The following is a 13,862-nucleotide window of genomic DNA, read 5'->3' as shown; positions in this document are numbered from 1 at the left end:
CGTTATTATTAATGAAAGACGATAGCTGCATGTGGGTTAATACATTTAAAGCGAAAAAACGCCGTTCAAGCGACAAGAAATATTACCTTCAGTAATGACAAAAAACGCATTGTGCGATTTTTCTAGAAATATCCTTTTTGTTATCATTGAGTTCTCATCACGTGACTACAATCCGGGCAAAGGTCAACAGTCAGGTGACTGCGAGCGGCTATATTTAGCAGAGTGTGCAACGTACGTTCAGCCGTGTACGAAATACGCATAATGTCGGAAAGCGCACGTTAAAGTAAGTAAGTAAGCGTACGCTCATTACCAGAACCGACTGGAAGATAAAGGTTTACATGATGTATTTAAAAAGCGCTATTGATCTAGTTGGAGATGCACACACTGCTAAATATAATCGTGCGAGGACTATAACTTTTTCTATCACATTATTTTTTTCATGATGATCTCATATACATCCCATGGTGGATTAGTGACGGGGTCAAGGGCCACGGCCAGCAGCTCGCAACTGACCACGCCCATTGAGGGAGACCTGGTGTTGAAGGCGTTGCAAGTCGCCTTACGGAGACACATCTTGGCACAGTCGGGCTTCCCGATGTTTTCATGGCTGGCGATGATGTTGTGAGACTCCCTGGCTCCTGTGCAGTGACGACCGAACACGGCATATGATACTGAAACATATTAAGGGATGTATACTATATGAGTGCAGTTTGAAATATATATTTTTTTCATAAAACATGTTACACTCCCATTGTGTGTGTTACTGTGACACTCAAGTGACATTGGCGCCTCCAGTTTCACGAGCATGCTCAATAATAACAGTCACGATTCAGATACAGTATACTACGGTTATGACGAAATCAAAGGGGCCACTAATTTTAGTTCGTAATACCGTAGTTCGTTATAAGCATATATAAAGCATATGTACAGCAAATGGCCGGAACTAAAAATATGTTCGTTATATCCGTCAGTTCGTTATAAGCATGTTTGTTATAAACGTAGTTTACTGTACCTCGTTTACTCGAATTACTTTCTTTCAGACGACATACCTTAAGGTTCCAACATATCCCTATCAACACTTTGTTCTACAAAGGTAATTCAGAGAGTTCGTGGCACCATAGACATTGCTTTGTGTAATGTGCGGTATCAACAGGTTCCTGAAGAACATCATCTCTGTGATGACATAACGCCAAGTTACAGACAGATAGCTGAAACTGTGTTCGAGGAGTGAAGTGACTAGAGAATTTGACAGGGGTGCTGTAATGTTGGTAATCCACTTCCCTCAACTGTGTTAGGTCACCGGAACTCCCTTACCTCCGCCCGTGTTGCGAACTGGGGCTCCCCTCACCTCCACTTCACACAAGGTCAAGGGCGCATCACCGGAGTTGTACTTGACGATTCTGACGTAACGTCCAATGGTGTTGACGGCGCAGGTCAAGTCTACCGTCAGACCCTTGCCCACCGTGCCTTCATGCAAATAGCAGACTTGTAGGCCGGTGTTGTTGCAGGTCATCGGGTCAGAAGTATGGACTTCCACAGTGAAGTTGGTTAATCTTTCGGCTGGATGGAAGAAAGCATATGGTAATAATATAGTCTGAAGTCTAAGATACACACTCCTGTTCAACGTGAGGTGCATGTTGTGCATTAAAAAGACACCCACGGACTGGGAAAACATGGCAAGACACACGTTTTTAAATGTGCATATGAGGATGGACCATTAACTCCAAATCTGGTGTCTGGGTGAAAAGCAAATGTGATCAAAATGTAGCCTACAGACAATTCACTGCTGTTCATCGCAAGCCAACTATATTATATATAAATTGTCAATGCAAGAGAAAAAACATCCTAGATTTTCTGCCGAAACAGATTCCACTTGGCGTAAAGGGCAAGTACCTATAAGAATGGATCACTGAGATCCGAGATAACACCAGGTGTTCGCGAAAAAGGGTGAGGTTCAAAGGGTAATAGAAATGATGTATACTGACAAGCAATCTCAATCTCGATCTGTACATTGAGATTGAGAGTGAAACACTTTCCACAAGACAAGTATGCCGACTGTATAACAAGAGGGATGATTTCAACAATGTAAAAATCAAATTTCCCTTTATGTCGAGCAATATTCCAGCACCTCCTGCCTTTGGTGTTTACATTTCTCAATCCTATGGTATAATGTAACATGCTCTTTCTACTAAGTTTTCAAAGAGCGTCATACGACTCTTGCTCAAAAGTTGTTTGAACAAGGTTGCAACACTCAAGATCAATAAGGCTCTCAAAAAGCTCTATGGTAGACATGTGGAGGACATATCCAAACTGGACACATCAGTGACAAGAACAAGGTCTGATGCAATTCCCTACTTTTATTCGTACTATATGTTCCTGTGTTTGCTTAGGTGACAATTTGATTGATTCGCCTTTGCAGGTGTTTGTGACGGATGCCACTGGTGGTGCTGCTTACGCTCACCTTCCTGCGAACACCTAGTAACATCACATCAGTCGGAATCGTACACAGGGTTCTGCTTTCGAGATATTTTCACGGGTGGCGTAATATGACATGAAATAGCCACTATTTCCCCGATCACGAGATGAGAGAAACATGGAATATGCTATTTATTATTTTCATTTTGTGAAGTTGTCTAGCGGAAAATTAAATTATTTCATTGCAAATGTGAAACCTTGAAACGTTAATTCTCCCGACCTATCACATAGGGACGGCTCACCACCACTGGTATTTGCGACTAAAAAAGTAGTTTCGTGGTTGAAAAATCTTAAACAATATATGAAAAAGTAACAAAAATATATAATAAATAGGATTTTCCATGAGTCCCAATAATAATCATGTTTTTTCACATGGTATTTCACTCGACACGTGAAATATTCTCTATTTCCCCCATGACGAGATGAGAGAAACATGATGTTTCAAAAGACATGGAATGTCCTATTTATTATATACCTTTTGTGTAATTGTCTAGCGGAAAATTGAATTATTTCATTACAAATGAAAAACCTTGAATCGTATATTCTCCCTACCTATCATAGGGACGGTTCACCACCTCTGGTATTTGCGACTAAAGAAATAGTTTCGTGGTTGCAAAATCGTAAACAATATAAACAAAAGTAACAAAATATATTTTAGGGTCACGAAAATTCTTTATCATACAAATAGATATGATTATATACAAAATCAACTTTAACAAAAATATTCTTGAAAGGTACGAGACAGCTGTTGGAAGCGAAAGAAAACACGCTGGTAAAGTAACAAAAATGGCGCTTTGCAAAACGAAAAGCCTCGATTGACGAGTTAATTGCGAAAATTACAGTTTATAACGAAACATTTTCAAGAGAATAACAAATGGCATGAAGCGACATTAACTCCATAAATTACTATCTGTCATTATTTTGCCTTATCAACCTGGAATTACGTAAAAAGGTCAACACTTTGTGTACGGGCCAGACACTTACGATAAAGGGAGACAAGTTGAGGGGAGGTAACTCTTGTATGACTATAGCACCGTCAAAGTGTTAGGTGTGAAACATTAAGTGTTATGATAATATCACTTTTCTCAACTTTGGACGACTCAGTCTTTCACACTGAAGTATATAATGGATTGGATGTGGTACCTTCCGAATCAGAATAGGAATACGGCACAATTCAATTTAAATATTTATGTAATATAAAAGTAGAAAACAAATATATGAAAACAAAACTAGGAATATGTTTTCATAACAATGTCTTCCTGAAACATTTGTTATTGTCTTTAATGAATTTGGGGTTTTAAGTTAAACAATCATAATGGTATACATGATTCATAATAATTAATAGCTACATTGCTGTAGTATTACTTTAAAATGAAGTAGATCTGTGGAGACATGCAGATGTTGCTAAAACTGAAACCCACAACGTTGTGAGTGCGTTTGTTATATTTAACCTCCCTAATGGTAACATGTTTACTCCTGTAGCCTGACACATAAATTAGTCACACTGTCCAAAAGTGCTAATATCTCCCTACACTGAAACTGTGTCAAGGTATTTACACATATCATGACACAAATTTTGTTTACGTCCTTCAACGATTACTCATCCCAATGTACCCATGTCCCTAAGTAATATTCTCCTAACAAATAAGGCATGGTTTGCTTTTGGCGGATTCATGCAGACAGAGGAAGAAACCATTATCAAAACCCCCCAATGCCGAATCATTTTTCATGATTTTCAAAAATCCAGTGAGGAAGAAGTGAAAATATTCAGGATTTTATCAACTCCGGGAAACGATATGATGGTGCGGATGGAAATATGTCATATACGTTTTCAAGAAAAGTACCGATATGCAGTCCCTGCACCGACGATGCTGTTCCGGAAGGGGAAATGGTAAAAATAGAGAAATCACAATATTGATCTGCCGCTATACACGAATATATGCGACGTTTAGCGCTATAGATATTGTTATAATTATGTGATAATTTTTAATATTGTATGATAATATGCCATAAATTTGAGTATGCGCCAATATCTGACCATAGACTGAGAGGATTGAGATGCCAAAGTCATTTTGATATTGATCCCAGAAATTAAGATTATTATCATTATTAAACACAAAAGCACCTTTACTCCAAAACCTGGTAATAACAAAGTGTTGGAAAAGTAATTAACCACCTCCAAGATTACCCTTACTGTAAACCCATAAAGAGGTCAAACAAACATTTAAAAAAATGAACCAGTGGCTCGGAACATATTTTCAATAAATGATTAAATTGTTATTAAAGAAGCTAATAAGGGAGGCGCTACAATATGGACAACAATTATTACCAAGCGCTCTAATTAGATGTCTTAAAAGATGAATCTCGTTACAGGAAACTTTCAGACAGTTCGGAGAAATCTGAATTACTTAATCATAAAAGATAATTACATTCACATTCTTAATGCCTAACTAAAAGCGAAGAGGATTATTTAGTTAATTATGAATCAAAAGAAAGTAATTTTTATGGCCTCCCAGTTCATAAGTGCACAAATTCAAGAATAATGTCAAATATTGAATTCTGCTTATGCAAGAATACCCCCTGTATATGATTTAAGATTACGACCAATAATTGCTGCACCCAATTGTCCCCCACACAGAATCAGTGACCTTATGGATAGAGCGCTAACACCAATCACCAAACGTGTCAAAAGATACATAAAAGATACCAAAGACTTTCTGAACCAGCTTCCCGCCTCATTCGAAAATGTTACTCAGTAAGTCAGTGTTGACGCAGTTAGTTTATATTGAAACATTCCTCATGATCTTGGCATAAAAGGTATTGAATACTGGATAATTAAACACCGTTCAAGCATGACATTACCTTGGAATCCATTATCGATTTATTCTTAGCAATAATACTTTTATATTACTTATGCAACACTTGTACTTGGCTATTTGGAGGAAAAATTGTACTCCACATTTGGTGAACAATTCGCATTGAATTTCGACAGGGATTTCAAAACATATGGAAAATGATTTTTAGATGATTGTTTTTTTTATCCTTGGAATCGGAGTGGACAAGATTGACAGTGTCTGAGAGATATTGTACAGACACTCCATCTAAGTTCAACGTTTACTTTAGCGATGAAAGATAAAAGTATTTTGTTACTAGATGTAATGGGTACAATATCATCCAGTAACATTGAACAGATGTATCTTACAAATCAACCGATTCTAAAAAATACCTCAAACACAAAAACAGTGTCCCTTACTCATTATCACGTAGAGTCCGCGCGATAGTATTTAATTCAGATCGTGCACGGTATAGACTCAATGAACTGAGGGATTTACTATCATAAAGAAACTAGAAAACAGGACCAAAAGTCGGATTTTACACCGATATAAGCTGTCTTTGGGCGTTTATTTCATATGAAGCTATATATACTTTAGAAATGTATGATCACCGTGTATTGTCGTATGCACAAGCACCATTGTCATAAATGCTGCGACCGTATTTACATACATTTCAAAGTATGAATTCAAAAGTTGCTACTGCAGTAAATACTTGATCATAGAGTATTTGCAATGCATTCCTTTTAATTGTAATGAGTGCTGAAATTTCCGACTCATTTCTAAGTTTACTAGGGTTTAAAGCTGAAATTTCCGACTCATTTCTAAGTTTACTAGGGTTTAAAATATGGACATTTCCCTTGGTAGGAAAACATTGGTAAATGTTTAATTTTCAAATGTTTTCATGCCTCAGAATGTTATGTTTCATTCCAGATATCACGGGTACGTGTTTGAATAGTTTTGACATGATCATATTACCGGTACTAAAACAAGATGTATGTTTCCAACATTTGAAATATTGGGTTCACGTTACTATATTTTCACATATGCTGATACCCTTTTATCGACTCGTGAAGATCCGGGATAGAATAGGTCTTCAGCAACCCATGCTTGCTGTAAAAGGTGACTATGCTTGTCGTAAGAGGCAACTAACGGGATCGGGTGGTCAGGCCCGCTGACATGGTTGATGCATGTCATTGTATCCCAATTGCGTGGATCGATGCTCATGATGTCAATCACTGGATTATCTGGTGCAGACTCGATTATTTACAGACCGTCGCCAGCTAGGTGGAATATTGTTGGGTGCGCCGTTAAACAAACAAACAAACAAAAAATAAACAAACAAAGGTGACAACAGGTGTAAACGGGAATATAATGGTACAAGTCCAAATAGGGAATTGCCTATTACCTACTCCTGTTGTAGTCACAAATATATCGTTTTATTCTGCAACGATACACAACAACCAAAGTAAAGTGTGTATGGTGACACAGAGTGCAAAAGCTCATAAAGGGCTAACGGTTTCTCAGTCAGTGTCACAGTTATTGTCTCGTGTGGGAGACATTCACAACTGTGGGTTTTGTGCTGACAAACCAATAGGCGAAACCGAGGCATGTTTCGACCCATGGTTATTGATGTCTGGTATGTCTAAAAAACCAACTGTGCAGAGCGAATATGGCTCGTACAATATGAAAGCTTTCATTTGGAATAACGAAGTCGATTTTAGTCCACCCTTGGGGGAAAAACTGCATCTACATCGCCACTTTAATATAGTCCTAGAAAGGAAAGCTAACTCTATTGTTTAAAATACTGCAATATACGTGAATAGCATCAATATTGCTGATTAAGTGTAAGTACAAAAATAACCCAGGAACATTCATGTACTATTGTTAATATTAAAGTAAGTGTATGGTCTTGGTGTGTGTGAAATGGATACAGTGCTGGTAAACTGACGTCCAAAATTAACTTTACCAACTGAAAATATAAATTTCAGACAAAGTATAATTTTTTTCGATGAAGTCTATCTAAAACACATAACCTAAATACAACAATAGTGTATGCAGAAAATGTTAATCGTCTGTTACATGTTTGCGAGGTAAAACGCGAAAAAGTTAAAAACACGTGCACCACGGACAACTGCAAATGCACATCCACAGTGATAAAAGAAATGCCACGACTCACAGTCGAACAACGTGAACGAGCCTTGGGTATGGTACAGATGGGAGCCACCCACGCCCAAATTGCAGGAACCTTCGGTTGCTCCCCGTGTTGCCGTTACCAACTTGATGCAACGTTACAGACAGACAGGGCGGACCGCTGACAGGCCAAGAACAGGCAGACCCAGGGTGACCACGCCCCATGATGACCGGTACTTGCGTACCTTGCACCTCCGAAATCGCTTCCTGACAGTGACGTCATCGGCGACAAATGCCTTAGGTCACAGGGTTAGTCGACAGACAGTGGCCAGGAGACTCAGGGCTCATGTAATCAGGGCTTTTAGGCCATACAGAGTACAGCTATTGACAGCGCAACATCGTCGTCTGCGATTGAGATGGGCCCGGACTGTACGACGTTGGCAACGACGTATCTGGCAGAGGGTTGTCTTCACTGACGAAAGTCGATTCTGTATGTTTAGGGCTGATGGAAGACAACGTGTTTACCGCCGAAGTGGTGCAGGAGGTCGTACCATATGGTGGAGGGAGTGTCATGGTGTGGGGAGGGATCTGTGGGCAGGAGAGGACACCGCTGGTCATCGTTGACAGAAACTTGACAGCTCAGCGTTACATGGATAACATTCTTCGTCCAGTTGTCCTACCATTTCTCCAACAGTAGCCACGTGGTGTCATTTATCAGCATGGCACAACGCCAGAGCCCATGCAGCCAGAATTGTCACTTCCTCGCCGCCAACAACGTCAACGTCCTGCCGTGGCCTGCACGCTCACCCGAAATGTCCCCCATTGAACACCTCTGGGACTTGATGGATCGTCGTGTTCGACAACGACCACACTCTCCAGCCAACTGGCAAGAACTGATCTTGGCCCTCCAAGACGAATGGCGTCAAATCCCACGTGACCTCCTCAGACGACTGCCTTTTTCTGTGCGTCGAAGAGTTTTTGCGTGTATTGAGGCATTTGGTGGTCACACACGCTACTAATGACTTGTTATTGAAAATGAGCGATTGTTTATGTACTCTGCCTATTGTCCATGATTCTGAAAGCTCGAGTTTTGTACCACACCCAACTTTGGGGGGCTCTGACGTCATTCTCGGTCACGGTATAATTGTCATTTTCAGTGTTGATTATGTTGATATATTGATCTTCTCAATACACTTTACTTCATACATGTATGTTTTGTTGTTTTTGAGCAAGAGTAATTTCAAACTCTGGTAAAGTTTCTTTTGGACGTCAGTTTATATAAACAAAACAAATCATCATGATCAGGGTTAATTTGTATCCCATCAGCAAGCGTGAGTAGGTCCTCACGCACCTGTGTAGTCATGTATCACTCGTTAGACATCTAGTTTGTCCAAGCGCATTATTAAAGACACACCAAAATAAGCAGCATACAAATATATATTCATACATATTTGTTAAGCACAAAACAAAAACCTCGAAGCCATGGGCAGCCATGTAGCTGCATTATTTTAATTAGTTATATAACTGAACAAGGGTCATCTGTTTATCCAGTAAACAAAGATCTGTTTGTTCTTCATTGAACAGATAGGTTTCGTGAAAATGTTTTGTAATTACAGTGTATGAAGCTACAAACAGTCAAATATGTTTTTTTTATGCACAAAACACACACGCTGTCTATTTGAAGTATTTTGATTATGAAGTGTGTGTGTGACTTTTCCCCTATCTGTTCTGAAACATCTTAGTAAATATAACTTCGATTATATATTAAGTGATGATAAATCGATATATGCTTCGGTTGATATGAGTGTACCAACATGATAATAAAATGCATAGGTTTTATTCCACTGATTCACGTATGCACGAGCGCACGCGCTACAAGTGTAACCCAGAGAGGCAAACAACCAACGTAGCATGGCCTCGTCTGATGGTGGAATCAAACGCTATATCAGCTGTCAACTATAATATTCAGAGTAAGAAAAGCTAGCACTTAACGATCTTCATGGTTATTCACAATTACAAATCAACTTCAGGAAACTTGTATCCGGTTGGAACGTAGATACAGATATAGCTGTCACAACAAATATTCCCTTTACGGCCAATATGTAGCATTGTATTGTTTGTCCACTGCACATTTGTGTTCAAGTTGACGATATAATTTATTCATCTGGAATTCCTCAAGCAAACCACAGATGTGCGTTGTCAACTAGAATCGTTATATAAATTACGCTTCACTTCAGTGCATGAAAAGGTTTTACTAAATAAATCATATGAAACCTATACCTAGAAATGGGAATGAGTGTGTATTGTTTAACGCCGCTTTTGGCAATATTCCAGCAATATCACGACTTCACACATTGTACCCATAGCAAGAAATATTCTTTGCTGATGAATAAATGAATATCTTTTTATCCTCCAGATTTGAATCCGAAGATCTTACACAGGCAAATACGTTATTCACAATACATTATTTTGATTACTTGATATATATATATAGTGCTATGAATACACAATTTACAATGTACAATTTGTGAGGAGTAGGGTATATGTGTCTAGTAGATATACATAAGATATTTCTTGAAATTCCATATAAAGTGGCAAAATGACAGAAAGATGTGTCCCCAAGTATCATAATCAATTTCGTCATTTAAGTCATGAACATCTGCACCGAGAAACAACAAAGGCGTGCCATCATCGTCAAGCATATCTATTTTCACATATACATCAAGTTTATCAAGCAGACATGGAAAGAAATGTTTTCTGTCAGACTTAAATGTCAGAGGTCGTCTTACATGTGGATAGAGATGTATAACATTACAACGAACATGCGTTTGAAAGAGTTATGATTTGAGGGTACGAGGGCCATTCAATATATAACCAGCCTAAGCAGTCATTTCCGGTCCGATGATGAACTCACGACAGCAGTTGTCGCTGGACAAAGTGCATAGACCTTGATGGTGATTATGTGGAAAAAGAAGAAGTGAGGAGCAGTAGCAAATAGGTTAGGCTGGTTATATATTGAACGGCCCTCGTACCGTAAAAGATCTGGTGTGTGTGCTGGTCTCTCTCTTCAAATGTATTGTTCATTCTCTGATAGACGTCTGATTACAATAGCTGGCCCAGCCGATTTAGTTGGGAATGAACCACTATCACTATACTCTTTGATATAGTTGTCTTATAACATTGTTTAGCAGTATATAAGGATGTTGCATATTATTACTGGGCGGCTAATATTGACAATAGCGTTGGTAGCAATGTGAGCACAAAATAGATCCTTTTGTTATTGAACCGCCTCCGTGGTCTAGTGGTAGAGCGTCCGCCCGGAGAGCGGTTCGATTCCCGGCCGCGTCAAGACGTTAAAAGATGGTAGTTGTTGTTACCCTGTCTGGCGCTCGGCATTAAGGGGCTAAAACAAGGACTGGTCGGCTCGGAGTCAATATACTGTGTCTGAGTGGGGTATTCATGTTAAACTGCGGCATGGTATCTCAGTATAAGTGTCATCATAGCTAGCACTATAAATCGGCATCAGTCCGGACAAGTACAAGCAGCCACACAAACACACACACGTACATGGACGTCGCTATATAAGTGCAATAATCTTGGACGCGACGTTAAACCCCATTTCACCTAACCTCATCTCACCTTTTGTTATTGAGTTCCAATCGTTATTATAGAACCTTGCTAATAATAGTAATTTACATGGTCTATGTAGCCATTCCTTTACCACATTCCGGAGTTGGTTTGTTCTTTAACGCCGCACTCAGCAATATTCCAGCTATATGACGGCGGTCTGTAGATAATCGAGTCTGGACCAGACAATCCAGTGATTGACATCATAAGCATCGATCCACGCAATTGGGATCGATGACATGCATCAACCAAGCCAGCGAGCCTGACCACCCGATCCCGTTAGTCGCCTCTCACGACAAGCGTGGTCGACTTTCACGGCAAGCATGGGTTGTTAAAGACCTATTCTACCCCGGATCTTCACGGGATAGAACCGCTTGTACTCGTCCGGACTAATGCCGATTTTATAATGCTAGCCCACTGAGATGTCATCCCGAAACCAAGCACCATCTTTTGATAAGACGCGGTCCGGGTTCGACCCACCGACCTTCTGCTCTCCAGGCAGATGCTTTTTCCACTGGACCGCGGTCCAGTCATTCATATTACGAAATGTTAAAGGCAGATTTGGTATTGATAAGTTTTTCTACACCAATATCAGTAAAGATGTAATGGATTATTATTATGACAATAGTTATGCTTTTAGTCTGTGTTCCTCGTTCTAAATGGAAATGATTCTATTAAATATATTGCCCTTTCAAGTGTTGATATATATGAAGTTTATTATATGAGTGAAAAGTACATGTTTCCTATATCAATACTCTGTTGTCGCATTCTAGATGCATGCTTATGACAGAATTTAACTGAACGTCATACCTTTCGAATTCAGATTAACTGTATTATTATTCATATCACCTTCAAATCTAGTATATTATATTATGTATATAAAGTAATGACTGAAGTTAGTTTGGTTTGCCTGGAAGTTACAAGTGATCGAATGGTTTGCTGTGTATGATAGCCATAGATAAATGTAACAATTTGGCCGGATCATCCTCCTTGATGACGTGATGAAAGAGTGATATTATTGTATATCAGTCGGACATAAAATATAAGCAGTAACCAATTTGTGTTCCCTGCGTCTGTGGAAAGTCGTTGCAGGTACTCCAATAATTAAGATAATTTTAAGTATTGAATCTAAAAACCAAACAGTAAATTAGAAAGACTAACACCCTGCTAACACCCAATGCAAGACACACATTCATGCGTAAAGGTGAGCGTATTCTGCCTCACGATGGCATATGTTCAAAGAAAAGTACAAAAAACGGTGAAACATCTTCAAAGAACGTCTTAGCGCTCAGAAATGTCAGACGCGGAATTAAATACATCGATTATTGCTAAGTGTGTGTGTGTGTGTGTGTGTGTGTGTGTCTGTGCGTGCGTGTGTGTGCGTGTGTGTTTAATTTGAGTTTCAGTTCGTGTTTCAGCCTCACTATACATGCGATCTGGATATTATTGTTTATTTTACTTACGGACTTGGTCCCTGTTGGTGATGGAGACAGTTAGGACCGAGAAGGTCTGCTGGAGGTCTACTTGCCACCACTCTACCACACCCTTTGCTTCCACCACATGGGCACATTGTCTGGCTCCACTGTCAGTGCCGTTTTGGCCGTCAACAGCCAGATCAGATGTCCATCCATAATATACTGAGCTTTGTTCTGTGGGCTTGTTCAGTGCAAGGTTCGGCAGATCCAAACCTGGATCGAGAGAATGTGGTTGTTGAAAATTATTTTAAGAAATATTAGACTTTAAGGTCCCGAAACAAGCCTGTGACTTGTGTTATACGACGCCTTTCATCTCTCTGTCTGTGTGTGAAATAATGAGTTAGTGAGTAAGCTGGGTTCAACGCCGCTTCGAAGAGTATTCCCGTTATAATGTGGGAGGAAAGTTCGAAGTTTACCGCTTTGTTGAAACGCACGAGCACGGGTATGGTGCTGACAAACCTAGAAACATTATCGGGTCGAACCGGGATTCGAACCCACAATCAGATGTTTCTGGTGCGCCCAAGGGACGCAACTCTGCACGGCGAGTTGCGGAGCCTTTGACGACTGAGCCACCCATCAATCCGCCCGTTAAATAAGGTTGGATGGTATCAAAATTGGTCGTACTTGCATGAAGTTTTGAAAACCTCAATCAGTGAAAATGGTTAAACAGTTGGATGAAACTTATAGTTTAGCCCTAATGCAGCTATGCATGTGGCACCGAGGGTTTCGAATATTTCTTTCAGTTTTTCTAAACACCGAACTGTGATCTGTTCGACATTAAAACAAGCGATATAGATATATACATATAGATAGTTTTGAGATACTACCGGTAATCTCACGCCGTGATATAACTGGAATATTGTTAAGAGCGGCGTTAAACCCAACTCACTCACTCACTTCCGGTAATCTGATAGAAACCTTAAAGAGACATTGTAATTATCCTTCTATCCCCAGATCGCCTTCTTTATAGAATAACGACATATGAACTGAAACATGTTGTGGATGTTTACTGTATAAATAAACACACTAAACATAAACATAAAGAGAAACAAACCTGAAGCACTGAGCACAGTAGCAATCAGCACACACACCGATGCTTTAGCCATCGTCGTCCAAAATCAACTACTTCACTATGCTGCAATCAAGTGATTCAAATCTTGAGGTTAATTGTCTGAGGTTGTCCATGACGACCTTGTTTCCTAATGACAATGCACTGGTGGATGTCAACAAACACTGAATGGATAACGAGTGAGTATAATGACATAGTTTAAATCGATACTTCGAACACACTGTAACGTACACATCTCGTGTCCAATCAGTC

General features: G+C 39.5%; 1 protein-coding gene across 1 annotated transcript; it reads right to left on the bottom strand.

Annotated features, from left to right (window-relative positions):
- Positions 1-423: 423 nt before the first annotated feature.
- Positions 424-13,647, bottom strand: LOC139453892 (fucolectin-1-like). Its single transcript, XM_071235341.1, has 5 exons — positions 13,596-13,647; positions 12,534-12,754; positions 5,387-5,396; positions 1,315-1,560; positions 424-671 (listed from the first exon to the last, which is right to left on the bottom strand). The coding sequence occupies exons 1-5, from the start codon at positions 13,645-13,647 to the stop codon at positions 424-426; spliced, it is 777 nt and encodes a 258-aa protein (XP_071091442.1).
- Positions 13,648-13,862: the final 215 nt, after the last annotated feature.

This window comes from Haliotis cracherodii, unplaced genomic scaffold, assembly GCF_022045235.1.
Source record: "Haliotis cracherodii isolate W230 unplaced genomic scaffold, xgHalCrac1.p SCAF_10, whole genome shotgun sequence".
NCBI classification, from domain to species: domain Eukaryota; kingdom Metazoa; phylum Mollusca; class Gastropoda; order Lepetellida; family Haliotidae; genus Haliotis; species Haliotis cracherodii.
The sequence above is the reverse complement of the archived record's forward strand: the minus strand, read 5'-3'. Positions and strand labels throughout refer to the sequence as shown.